This window comes from Anguilla rostrata, chromosome 4, assembly GCF_018555375.3.
Source record: "Anguilla rostrata isolate EN2019 chromosome 4, ASM1855537v3, whole genome shotgun sequence".
Lineage (NCBI taxonomy): Eukaryota > Metazoa > Chordata > Actinopteri > Anguilliformes > Anguillidae > Anguilla > Anguilla rostrata.
The window spans coordinates 12,497,867-12,512,179 of NC_057936.1; the positions used below are offsets into that span (position 1 = coordinate 12,497,867).

The following is a 14,313-nucleotide window of genomic DNA, read 5'->3' on the forward strand; positions in this document are numbered from 1 at the left end:
TTCCAAGAAACCAAAATGAACCCTTTCATATAATGCTGCATGACGCATGACTCCAAGGTTCAGAGGGTTTAATGTAAAATATTCTACTTATAACAATGGAAGACATCAAAACAGCAGTGTGGGCTCTTTGTGAGTTTCTGGGCTCCCGCATAATGTACACGTCTCATGTAAGCAGACTTACTGGCTATCTTCAAATGATTGTGATCCATTCTCACACCAAATTAGAACGTCATTAAGCTAGAATGCCATGTTCATATAATTCCCCTTGGAGAGGTTCTGGAGTCTTTCAAAGGCCCTCAGTAATATTGCATAATGTCAATCACAAGGCAAGCATAAGCAGCATGTGGACATTGACACCACTTATTTTATTTAATATTTATGGGTTACACACTCAGAATACATAATAATGTTGACCTGTGATGCTAGGAGGCTTTTCATTGAACATTGGATATTTTATCAACATAGTTATTATCATTAACACAATTTTAATGAAAAATGTATGAGCATGTGGCAATTGTGTACAAAAAGTGTACATTCCTCATTACTCATTCCGTTGTCTGCTGGAAACTATATGATAGTTTTAAAATCTAGTTAACTATTACAACAATGAAAAAATAATGCAAGTCGCATCCTCTTTCATAGTGATGCCTGGGTCTTTGCCTGGGAGACCAGGAGGTGCCTCCCCAAAGGCTGAGAGGAGAAGGAACCTTGCTTGTAGACAATCTTCCCCCGGACTATGGTGGCATATACCTCCCCTAGCAGCTTGAAGCCAAGGTACGGTGTTAACTGCAGAGAGAGAGGGATGGTTTACCTGTTACGCTTCAGTCCAATCACAAATATGATATGCTCACAAGCAGAGTCAGTTCCTGCTTCTTCAGTGTTACTCTCAAAGTCAACATGTCTGTCGAAGAAGACCAAACAACTGACCTTGTTTTTGTGGTGTATGTTTTCGTCTTTCACCTGCAAAAGAAGATAGATTTGAAAAGAAAATGTGAATTATATTCGGTGGCATGAGTCATTGACTCAGTAGGGAAATAAACCTTTACAGATCCTGCCCCCTGGCAGATTTATTTTGTACCAGGATAAGATCGTCAAAGTATACCTGTGAAACTCAAATCTCTCACACAGTGCAGTAATCCAGGCCTGGGGTTATGACAGGAAATTAAAATTCAGCAGCGATGAAACATTGATTTATATCCAAAGCCAAGCGGCCCCTCGGAATTATGGGCAGGTGGACAAACCTACCGAACCGTATCCACAGGTTATCTTCAATTCTACCAATAAAAGGCTCAACAAGCCTCCATGAAACAAGTATACGAAAATCCATAGAGTTATATCAGCTAGTGGAGTTTTCTGGAGTGTGAATACGTATGACCAGAGCATTGGTACTTTGTGAATTGTGATTTCTACTTTGTGGCGTGATTTCTTGCCTCAAACTCTTTCTCCGGATCCCAGATTACAAGGTCAGCATCATAGCCTGGAATGAGGCTTCCCTTCTGCTTGTCCAGGCTGCAGAGCTGTGCTGGTCTCTGGCAGAGGATCTTCACCGCATCAGGCAGTGAAAAGCCTTTCTTACTGGCCTTGGTCCAGAACAGAGACAGACCTGAGATCACAGACAGCGGGGGCCAGGTGTAAGGAGGTGCTGAGCTTTTGCTACCTTTTTTATCAAATAACTAATTTGCATCTATAATGTCCGTGCAATTAAGTGACATATGACACTATAACCAGAAGAAAGCATTTGTGGTTTATATATTTCCAAGTGATATTTAACTAACCCTGCATTGTCAGACAGCGATATTGTTTTCAGCCAGTCAGTTTGAGGTCAGTGCAGGGACTTTGACCACATCTTTTAGCCTTGGCTTCTCCACAGTCAATAATTATACTGGCTTGTAAACAAGTGTTGCACTGCTATTTGTTCCTATGTGGACTTTGTACTGCAATGGAACTGAGAGTTAAACAGAGAAGAGCCAGTGAAAGTTTCTAGCATCGCATCGCCTGTGTGGGGGTGTATATCATATCTCGTGTAACATTTTATCTGAAAGCAAAGATGCTCATTTGCACATAGTTGACAGTGTTGTTGATCATTAGTGCTTATTGGCTCTTAGCCTCAACTCATTTTTTCAGTTGTTCTCAGAGATCGATGCGGCATTGTGACCTGCCTCCACTCTAGCCTGTGTCTGTTATGAGGTGTAGCTCATCATGCTTACCGAATTGCAGGGAGGAGATCCCGCCCCACGCCTGAACGAAATCTCCGCTGGCCAGCCTCTTGAGATCGGGGGTGCAGGGGGAGTGGTCTGACACCACCATGTCAATATGTCCAGCTTTCAGTGCTGACCACAGCTGCTCCTGCAGAGAAAAAATAAGATAATCAGACATAAGAGGTGTGATCTTTATACATCATACAAGTTCAGATGCAAAGGTCAAAAGGCTTACCTGTAGGTTATGTTGAAATGTTGAATAACTACAAAGTTATTCAAAAAAGTATAAAACATAAAAAGGAACAGGAACTAATCATAATGAATGGCAAAATAACATTACATTATTTTCAGTTCAGTTATTTTCAGGAACATTGACAGCCCTTGTTAATATCTAACTAGGCTCTGCATACAATACTGCACTGATCAAGTCGTTTTTTTTCTTCTTTTTTTTATTTATTTAAAAAAGAGTCTGTGAACATGGCTTTAGAGTTAGCCCTAAGCAGATCCATACCTGAGGCTTCTGTGACATTGATACATTATTCTTATTTATCTTCTCTGTCCAGTTACCATAAAATGGAAGCAAGGAATGAGCTTCACTACACAAAGAGATTTTTAGGGAAGATTAGCGAACAACTGGGAGGAGTTCCTCAGTTATGCCTTAGGTGACACTTACGCCTGCACAAAGCAGATGAACACTGACTGCTTTCAACTGAAGCTGCGGTTTGATAAATGCATTCTTGAACACAGGTGAAAATTCACTCCTTGATGTTGACTTCAGAATCCAAACAGACCAGCCAGTTTCATATGCGGATATGAAATGTAACGCACATGAATGACAATAAGCGCCCATGTCTACTGGCAATGCTGTGAATGGCTTCTGTTTTTAAAAGTAAATAGCCAGCCAATGCCTTTTCACAATCACTTTGACATCACAGTAATTTGAATACACTGCTGCAGCATTGCGGAATTTTGTCTTGATAACTGTGCTGGGTGGGTAGCTACCTGCTAAATAAAACTGAACCAGCTCATACTTTCACAATGCAGATTCATGTACAGATAAGTGCCATAAATGAAAGTGCAATTTTGGATCAAAAGTGTCAAGTTAGTACTTCCTAGCAGTTTATGGACATTATGATTTGGCATTTACCTTCCTGACATTGTCCAGCATGGTTATTAGAGCTGTGTTTGCCTTTAGGGAAGCTGGAGTCTTCGAAGAAATGTTCGGAAATCTGAAGTCCCTTTTTTTTTTTTGCTCCTTTCCTTGGATGGTCAACTCTCACCTGATTGGCTTGCCCTCTGATGGGCGGACAGCACTTGTACTGAGTGGCCTTGGCGGGTATGTCTTCAGCTGAGAGGGTGAGGTAGTGGTGTGTGGTCTCCACCGTGAGAGGGGCGCCGGCCTGTCGCGCGGCCTGGATGACCTCCAGCGGCTGGGCAGAGGAGAGGTGCACGATGTGGCATCGCACTCTGCCGGCAGAGAGGAAGCAAAGGGCCTGGTTCCCATACCTCCTATGAACCCCTTCTCCCCCCGAAAAAAAAGCATGAAGATGGGTTTCCTTACTGGTACTGCTGGCAGAGCTGTGCCACGACGTTGATGGCCTCAAGCTCCATGATGTCCGGTCTGGATTTCAGGAATGTGGAGTATTCACTCGGATCTGCAGTGGTGACATGGAGATGTCAGTGCTCTGGCCTTCTTAGAGAAGCTGTGAGCTCTTTCAAGTTGCATTTTCAAAGGTCACATGTATCATAAATGGTGCTCAATGCCATATCCTCTACCTGTCAAACAGTTACATGACCATCACTGAAGTCAATTTCTTTTTGCGTTGGAGGATTCTTGCTTTTTCACTATCATGGCCACTCAATGACCAGGCCCACAGATGGGTTTAATCTTACCTCCGTCTTCTCCTGATGGCTGTTGGACCTCCCTCTCAGCATGAAACTGCAATAGAGCGACAAAGATTGCTCGAGTACACTTGATTCATCTGCTTACGACAGCCATCTTATTTTTTGAGGCACTGGATGGTTGTCTTTGGCGGGCGGTTCATGGTTTCTTAGTTCAAACATTACAGTATGTTTTGCTCAGATGTACAAAGCTGCATCCTAGACAGATGTTATGGTGATAGTCTTGGCCTAGTGGCGCTTTCATTTCCTGTAGCAGGCGATATTACTGGCCAATGTGGTGCTCTAATTTCCGGTTTCAAGTGATATTAGTGGCCTGCGTGGTACTTCATTTGTCTGGGACAGGTGATGCTAGGGGCTAATGTGGTGCTCTCATTTCGTATGGCGGCTGGCGTTAATGGCCCTTGCGGTACATTAGTGGGGATGGGCTCACCAGCAGCACGCTCCCAGTGCCCTGTAGCTGCTTCATGGCTGCGTGCAGGTCGCCGTCGGTCACGTGTGGGAACTCATCCACCCCACTGTGGATCAGGAAGCACTTGAAGCCGGCCACTCCCGCCTGGATCATGGGCCGGAGCTCCAGCTGGGGAGGACGGCACACACGTGTGGCAACCTTCATCGGGGTTTCTCCCGCAAGGCCAAAGCCACAGCGGGCCGACAGAGGTCAGGTCGGAGGAGTCATGGACTCCCCCCCCCCCCACTGCACTGTTCCTTTAACTGAACTACAGCTTAGCTGATAGCTTCAACTGCGCTTCTCTTCTTCATCAACAAGGGTGCTTCATGACTCAACAAGATGGAAATGAGAAATGAGAAAAGCCAAGGCTGCAATGCACCGAATGCTAAGCACAATTGACAGCACGCCAGCTTTCCCACACTGCCGTAATTCACAACCACAGCATAAATATTACCGAGTGATGCAATGCTTTCCCTTGCCAATGGATACATTTAAATGTCAGTCAGCTGTATTGATTTCTGTAGATCGGTTCATTTTGGAGAGTGCCTTTCACTTGGATGTTTATCAGTACTTAAGTGCTATGATGTTGCCGTTTGATTATCTGGACAGACCAATGGGACGTGGAGTTGTAGAGTTGCAAAAAAAGAGGGGGGAGGGGGTGGCTTTATTTACCTGGTTGTCTGGAATAACCCCTCCCCAAAATGCTGTATCCACAAAGCACTGTCCCGTGGCTGCTTTCATCTTCTCCTGGAAGTTGCTCAGGGTGGTGGTAGGGGGTATGCTGTTGCTGTGAGTTTGGGATTGAGGTGATTACACATCTCCAGCATGGTCTCTGATTTTCATGCATCTCTCAAAAGTAAATACCGTATTCTATCTTCAGCTACCTTATATTTTAGAAATCAACAGAATTCTTTTGCAACCTGCATAGAATAAAATCAAATCAGTGCAATTACACTTGCTTTTCATTTAATTAAATGGTACTATCTACTAAATACCACTTACCCTTTTTAAATGTAAAAAATGAATACACTGCACTACCATTCAGAATTATTTTAATCATGAACAATTTTTAAAGGCCAATAGGCCAGAGTTGTTCACATGATTCAGGCCCTTGGGTTTAAGTGGCCCTCAACAAGAATGTTGTTGTGGCCCCAGAGTGCTCAAAAAATTAATTGTGATTTGATTTGTCTGGCCCAGGGATGATTGTGGCCCTAAATGACTGCATAGTGTTTATGCCAGTGGCAGCTCTGCTTCAAAGGTTCAACTCTGGTGAATGAGACAGAACTTCTGCCCAATAAAGTACGGTAATGTTACCAGGAAGGCCACAGAATTTCCACATTGTGAACAACTGCTATTACACAGCAGAGAGCCAGGGGTACCACAGAGTAGATTGATTATGCTCCGGATGTATGGAATGTGTAAGTGTAAACAAAAAATCTCTAGGCATACATTATGTATAAACACAAACCTCTAACAGAGATATGAAAACAAAATGGGAAACCATATTTAATATACCCAAAATATTACTATTGAACTACTGCAATTAGTTCATTGGCAGTTTCAAATAAAGCACAAAATGAATTCATTTAGTTTGCTAATGTGAACTTAGAGCTGGGAATGGGACCGTAGGTTTACGAACACTGAATGACGGTTGATCAGCGCGACTGTTTCTCTGCAATGAGCCGGACTGTGGCCAGCGGTGACCAGGGTTTCCGAAGAGGCAAAGGTCCTTACAGAGGCATGTCCACTATGGTGGTGACCCCACCTGCGGCTGCAGCCCGTGTGGCGGTCCAGTAGCCCTCCCAGGTGGTGCGGCCGGGTTCATTCACGTGGACATGGCAGTCCACAACACCTGGCATCACCAACCTGTCGCCAACATCCAAAACCTTCCAACAGAATCAGGATTTCAGTAAACAAATCAAACAAACAAACAAAAAAAGCATTAATACTACCTCTGTAGCAATTATCAAGCTTTTTACAATTGAAAACGGTATATTTCTAGAAGCTCATGAAATTGATGTTTGGTAAGGTGGAGTCTATCCAGTTCAAGCATGCTAGTATAAATACTCGTCCTGTTTCAGCAAGGATTATCTATATTGCATCTCTGTTTTCATCTTTTATCCAATTAATTTTTTGTACATTACTGCCATTTGGCGGACACTCTGAGAGACTTAAAGGAAAAGACACATGCATGAAACAGAGTAACCTAGAGATGGGAGGTAAATACTCAGAGACCACTGAAAAAACTGAAAACTTAGGATCACCTGTAAACTATTTAAGCCTATTTGGGGAAAGTCCAGGAGGATTACTCCATAGCAAGATGTACAACTTGGCAAAATAAGATTGCAATGCAAAAAATAACGAAAAAAACAAGCGGCATAACAAATGAGAAGTGCAGTCAATAGAACTGTAATTAATAGCAGCTGCAGTAGTTAAGCCGCTGGCAGAAGTGCTAGAGAGGGTTGGGGGCAAGCCAAGGTACTTCATGATTTGGAGAGAGAGAGGAGTCTTCAGTCTGGAGTGACCTGGAAGTGCAGGCACACGCAGAGGGGGAGGAGCCAGGTGTGCTGAGGTTACTTAATGAAGGGGTCAAGCTGGTCTCTAAGGTTTAATGGTCTCCTGAAAGTATTCTGGAGCGGTCCCTTCACAACCTAGTTGGCTAGCACCAGGGATTTGAATTTGATGCAAGCTGCCAGAGGGAGTGGAGGGAAGTGAAAAGGAGTGATGTGAGAATGCTTTGGGTGGTTGTAGATCAGGTGAGCTACAGCATTCTGGATGAGCTGAAGGACCCTGATGGCAGAAGCAGGGAGGTCAGCAAGAAGAAGAGAGTTTCAGTAGTCCAGTCAAGAGAGAACCAGCACTCGGACCAAAAGCTGGGTCGAGCATGTGGTGATAAAGCGGTGAAGTCTCCTGATGTTATTACGATAACCTAAATGCCCGGCTCACCACTGCAATGTACTCAAACACGGGTCAGTCTTTCTCTTCACCACTACATGGTGCTTGGCAGTGGAGGAAGAGGATAGTATGGTATCACTCAGGCAATGGCAAAGTCTGATGGGGGGGCGGGGGGGCAGGGGGGCAGGGAAGTAGAAGACCACAGTCATTGCCAGTTTGAGCTTCAGATGACATTTCCCCATCCAACTCCAGATGTCAAGCTGAGATCCACCTGATGACAGGTCAGTTGGGAGGAAGGAAAGAAAGAGTCATCAGCATAGCAATGATATGACAACCCATAGGCAGAGATGACAGGGCTGAGAGATCTGGGTTAGAGGGAGAAGAGGAGGGGACAAAGAACAGGGCCCTAGGTGACAGAGGGTGGATGATGGATAACAACAGTGTAAGGATAAGTGGGATGAGTGACATTGACAGCAGGACAGGAGAAAGAGCTAAGAGGAGTGAATTTCCAGAATGGAGAGATGAGAGGACAGGTGCCACCACCTCAGCCAGATGGGTGGGGGTGTGAGAAAAGGAGAAGGTGGAAGGGAGAGCACCTCTATTTGGTGTATGTGGAAAAACACGAGATTTCTTTGTATTTATGCAAAAGCTCCTTCCTTTCTAACCCACAATGTTTAAAATGCATAAAATTGGTTGGAGGTGGCATTTTAGATTGTGTTTGAGAGATTTTTGACAATAAATGTGAGATTTTGTGGAGATATAGAGAGATCAATAATGGTAAATTCACATAAAACGTCTTCTGTATGGGATCATTTCCAACAAGAATCCACTGCATCCTGTACTTCAAGCTGGACCAGAAGTGAGATATAATAAGTGAGATACGTGTAATAGAACATGAAAAATATATCTGAATGTTGAAAAATATCAGATAAACAATGAAGTTAAAAGTTTCCCACATGCGTGAGCATATAATGATATTTATTAACTGCGTTAAATCAAGGTAGCAATCCTCTTGTGCAAGGTATCCCTGAAAACATAAAATACCTCTATAATTATAGTCATTGTATGATTACTAATACTAAGAAGAATGACAACATGAATAAAAATAACGGTAATGACGGGAATATTTATTGACCAGACGATGTCACTAGAGAGCAGGTATCAAATACTTCATGACACTTCAACCAAAGCAATTGCTTCGGAAAGCTTCACTCTGCCATCGCTATAGTGCCGTTAGCCTCCCTCAGTGGACTCCCGCAGGTAGACTCCCTTTCCTTCGTTTCCCCAGGCTTTGTGCTACCGAGACTACCGCTGTAAATTCCTCACAAGATAATGACAATTGCTGTCAGCTTGGAGGTGAATGAAGCTATTGACTGCTCCAAGCAAAACCACACGCCCTGCTAATTAGCTAATGTATACAGTAGCATAGACCAGTGTTTCTCAACCCTGGTCCTGGGAACCCACTGCCCTGCATGTTTTAGATGTTTCCCTGCTCCAACACACCTGATTCAAATGAATGGGTCGTCATCAAGCTCTGCAGAAGCCTGATAATGACCCATTCATTTGAATCAGGTGTGTTGGAGCAGGGAGACATCTAAAACATGCAGGGCAGTGGGTCCCCAGGACCAGGGTGGAGAAACACTGGCATAGACAACCGAGAACCGATCACAACACCGTTGTGTTGGAAATAAATATGAACTGAAGCAACCAGCTAAAAAACCGACTACAAAACAACAAACGATATAACAAGAAAACAGTAAAAAAAAAAATACACTACACACTAGGTTACAATAACAAGATGCATAGCCTACACCAGAATAAATCCTGCAGCTCCTACACACCTGCCACCTATGCACTCCAAATTAACCATCAATCCATGGTTCACTTTCATATAGATTTTATCTGATGTAATAGAAAACACATTTTTCCCCCGTAGAATTAGTTTCAATAGCACAAATATTTTAGCACAACAAATGAAAACATTAAATTTGTTCCACACCCATTTCGTCTATGGCTTTGTGCCAGTCGATTTAAGTTCAAAGCGGTGTGTGAAGAACAAGACAGATTATCCACAGATCCTGTGAATAGAGCCAATCAATTTTTTTTTTACATTTTGATATTACAACCACAGTGCACTGTTCAATGACCCATATTGTATTAATACCCCAACTCTCCAGCAGAGGGAGCACAATGTGCCAAATTTTCCTTTCTCCTACCTGGCATGCAGCATCCACATCGAGGCTGGTGTCAGGAAGTATCTTGGAGATTTTCCCCTCTCTGATGAGAATGAGGGCGGGGCGAATGTCATTGCCACAGAGCACCCTTTGGCTTCTCACAGCACTGACTGGTGAGCCTGGCTCCATCTCTGTGGCTGTATCTCTTCTGCGTTGTACTCAGTAAAACGTGGAAAATATGTTTTTCCTGCTTTGTCTATCCGATCATGGTCGGTACACCTCAGCAGTAGCACCTCCTTCTCGCTCTCTTGCGTAAGAGTGTAGTTAGTGATAAGAGGTCATTGGTCTTTGATTTTTGCCTGCTTCGGTGTATGCAGATTAACCATGAACCAGAAATGGACATCTCAGTTTGCAGGAGTTGGACTTAGGGCTGAAAATCCAATATAATCAATAATAATGTCTACCAGTGCAATTTCAGCTGCACAATGATTGCTATAATTACAGAATGGGGATTGATCTGTAATCTTGGGCTTGTTGTGGCTGTCCACCAAGTAGGTCATACCGTTGTTATTTGTTAGACATGAGAACGCGATTTTAAACATGGACCTCAGGTTGGAGTGGCTATCAGATGCAATGCATTGTAGATAGCTAGCGCTTTATAAAGAACATTAGCTAGATTAATTGTGTTAGTGTCAAGTCCATTTATTTGACCGTGAGCTTGCTAGGTAGCCAGCTACAGAACTTGTGCGTTGGCAAGAAACTAATTTACCCTGCTATTTTTAGCTGTTTTGGAGTTAATTGATATTTCTTTTGTTTTATAGCAAGTTGCGACAAATTCACAAGCTTACTGTATCTTATAACAAATTGCTACTAACCTTAGATAGCCATCTTTTTTTGTCCCAGATGTAAATTACATTATGTGTGTTTTGAGTCATGCACAGTAGGTGGCAGCTGTTTGCCTCTGATAGACAGTCCAAGCCCAAAGCCCAGTGACAATGATGTACACAGATCAAATGTTTTTCTAAAACGGAACAACATCGACGACCGGTGTTGTTGATTAATAGCTCTAATGAGATTATGGTGTGCATCCATATCTTAAATAATTTTGGCCACTGAAGAGGGAGTGATTGAAACCTTCTTTCTAACATGACTCGCTGGTCTACCATTCATGTCAGCTGCTACCAGTTGTGAACCCTCAGAAGGCAGGGCAATCCTTTAGGAAAACAAGTCTGGGCCAGGCTCACAGCAATAGCTCTTTCAGCTGATAAATTATTCAGGATTCTTCAGGCTAAATTAAGAATATGAGAATACCATGAGACAAGTCAAGAAAGACAAGTCAAGAAAGGCCCATGTCTCCTTTGTCCACTGTGTGTGTACCTACATACAGGGCCTTAATAAAAACTTAGTTTGCCCTCTCCTCACTCACATCTCTGTTTGTTTTTAATATTGAACAATGGATAAAACAAATAGGATGACTTGCGAATGTCTGAATTATGAGAAGCATAGCACACTGCAAAATACTTTTTTTGTGTGTGTGTGTTTCATAGTCTTCTCTCAGGTGACTAATACTGAAATTCTGCAGTGCTGGGCCAACCAGAAGGGCCTAATTTCAGTTATTAATAAAACATCAATATTATGTGAAATAATAAAAACAATGAATCAATCAATGTCAATGTCAATCGGATGACTCTAATGAGAATTTTAGTCACTGGTTAATACTGGAGAACTAAATCTGGGTGTCTTCCAGAAGAGGTCATAGTTGTCAATAAAACCAATTTAAGCTCTAGACTCCATTGGCTAAACTAAGCATTAAGTGAGAATAGGTTACTAACAGCTTCAATATCTCATTATGTATTACACTATGTATCTATTTATCTATGTTTACACATCGAGGCATATTTTGGCCTTGCAGTGGGTTATAGGTCAGTGTACCAGGAGTGTGTTTATACATGTGCGTTTATGTGTGTGTGTGTGTGTGTGTGTGTGTGTGAGAGAGAGAGAGGGAGAGAGAGAGAGAGAGAGAGACCATGTGGAGGACAAGGTGGGAGAGCGCGATTGTATTCTGTTTTTGTCCGGCTGAAACTTGACTCTTCCCTGAGTGCCCTGCTGTGGTACTTCCAATGCCAGCAGAAAGACAGTCCCCATGCACTGCCCGCTATTATGAGCAAACCTCATTAACAATGGATTCTACCCAGCCCCATTTTCTTCTACACAAACAATGCGTCATCATTTAGCCGTTCGTTGTGACTCACGCTCCACCCTGTCTTAAAGGGCCAGATAATAAACATGGATGTTCATTTATTAATGACGCAACTTCACAAAGGTCAAGCTTGTATTCTGCATGTGCACGTTTCTTCATTTGATTAAAATGTATGCTTCTACTGAATTTTGATTCTGCTGGAATTATCTTCCAGATGGGGGAGATTCTCTTATACATCTCTTGTTAGTCTTTCTGTTTGGCTTTCAGAGATAATTGAAATGAAATTGTAAAGCTAATGTATTGAGTGACTGAACCAGTTACTGTATACTGATGAGGTACTTGTTTCATAAAATATGTCATTTGAACTAACAGAGCAAAGAAATAATTAGACTATTTCAAATGATTGGTTGTGTAAATTGAAGTCAGTTATTTTCAATATTGTGCTGAAACCATGCAGGATTTAACAAGGAAGAGGAATTCACATTTCCTTTAACATCTGTGATTATAAAGCAGAAGCATTATGCTACCCTCATAAAGTATTCAAAATACTTTGTTTGACACAAGTATTTTGGAACTATTCATATTATCTGACAATCTCTTTATGATAAGCTCATAATTAGGACAAAAAAAAACCAATGCACTATTTACTCCACTGATGCAATGCACTATGCCTGCCTGACCTTGCCCACGATGACCATCGCCCAGAGTTCTGCAGTGTGACACATATTCAGTCATAGCTGTTGCTCGAGGTGGGAGGGATTTATTACTCAATAGCACCTCCTCTGGTTGTTTTGACACCTGCAGTCTGCCTGCACCAGCTGTGCCATGTTTCATAGTGTTGGGCTAAAACAAAAAGCCTGCATGCACACTGGCCCTTTTCTGATTGGACACCCCTGAGCTGTACAGTTCTTTGGTGCAGTTGCAATGGCAGCTCAGCTGGAAGGATCCATAGTGGAAATGAAATAAGCACCTGGCTGCTGATGCCTTGGCTGCCCCCCCACCCCCAAAATGGACAGAAGATATTGAAATGATGGTATGGGCGTACAGTTATAAGAGTACATTCCAAATTTGGGTGAAAATTATGGAATATTTAGGCTAAATGCATCCACCATGGGTATAGTCAGGGCCTTAAAGGCTTAGGTCATTAGTAAGGACATTGGTTTACCTAGGGCACACGACCCAAAATAGTTTCAACTTTTATTACCAGCTAAACCCTGTGGGATCACTGCATGCATTAAGATTGTTGCAATCACCTGACTAATTATACAATTAGTGATCAATTGTGGCCCTCATATAACCAATACGTTTACATAAAAGGCTCCACCTAGTGAGCAGAAGGAATGTGAAGGATGGCATGTTAGACACAAAAAAGTATTCTTTTGTAACGGGTGTAACAGTTCCCTCCTGGTACACTGCACTGACTGAGTCCATTTATTCTGCACACTTTACAACCAACACATACATACTCAAAAACGACAATCGGTTGCCATTCATAGACAAAAAGGAAAAGAAAAACAAAAGCCAGCAATTACAATAAAAAAGATACTTTAACATATCATAAATATCTTGGGAACAGCCCTTAATTACAGAAACTGGAGACAAAAAAATGTTTTGGCTAAGGCTGAAACATATAAAAGGCCTTCCAAATACTGCCCTGTTGGTGAACCAATGCTTCCTTATTCCAACTAATGAAGTTCCATCGATGTAGAAAGATACAGCTCTTCCTTTGGACACGTTTACACTAAGCATCACCAAAGAATGACAGGAGGAAACCGTCGAGCACCTGACCATGATCAAATTCAATCACAAAGTATGTTTTATTTCATATGAGTTAATCTGTTTAGCCTTTCATTTTTTTTTATAAACCTGTACCATTGCAAACTATTTCCTTGCCTTCTTGAACTATTTTTGTGCAGGTAATATAACTCCCTTTTGCATATGTACTTTCCATTGCTTAGAAAAAAAAACACTATAAAAATGTCTGATGAATGGGGTTCTATGCAATGAAAGCACCACGTGATATTGCTGTCAGGCATCATCTGTGGCCAACATATGCTGCTAATTACTAATTTCAGTACTGAGTAATAACTAATTACAGTACAGTCTTTCAACCTGTATACCTCATCTGTCCTAATACATTGTGTTGAGGTAAAATGGCTGCTTGCATTGTTTTGCTTTCTTCTCAGATAAATATTTCAGTGTCAGGTCCAAATATCAAGTTCCAAAGAATAAATGTTATTATTCATTGTCTTGTTGAATGATGATGTGTACACATTCACATGCAAGCACACGCACACGCGCACGCGCACGCACACGCACACACATAATTACTCTGTGTAGTAGCGTACCTTGGGGCACATGCAATGTCTCTCCAAGCAGAACTCTGCCTCAGTATGGCAGTGTGTTTTTTGCATGTGCACAATTTCTCCAGGGAGATTAATCTCTCTCTCTCTCTCTCACTTGCTCTCTCTCTGTTGCCCCTCCTTCTCTCTCTTA

At 42.3% G+C, this 14,313-nt stretch overlaps 1 protein-coding gene across 1 annotated transcript; it reads right to left on the reverse strand.

Moving 5' to 3' along the window:
- Positions 1-346: 346 nt before the first annotated feature.
- On the reverse strand, positions 347-9,917 carry zgc:103559 (Allantoinase, mitochondrial). Its single transcript, XM_064330713.1, has 11 exons — positions 9,660-9,917; positions 6,283-6,434; positions 5,221-5,335; positions 4,531-4,677; positions 4,092-4,137; positions 3,760-3,853; positions 3,479-3,665; positions 2,208-2,346; positions 1,431-1,603; positions 928-960; positions 347-786 (listed from the first exon to the last, which is right to left on the reverse strand). The coding sequence occupies exons 1-11, from the start codon at positions 9,804-9,806 to the stop codon at positions 637-639; spliced, it is 1,383 nt and encodes a 460-aa protein (XP_064186783.1). The 5' UTR covers positions 9,807-9,917; the 3' UTR covers positions 347-636.
- Between the last annotated feature and the right edge of the window lie 4,396 nt (positions 9,918-14,313).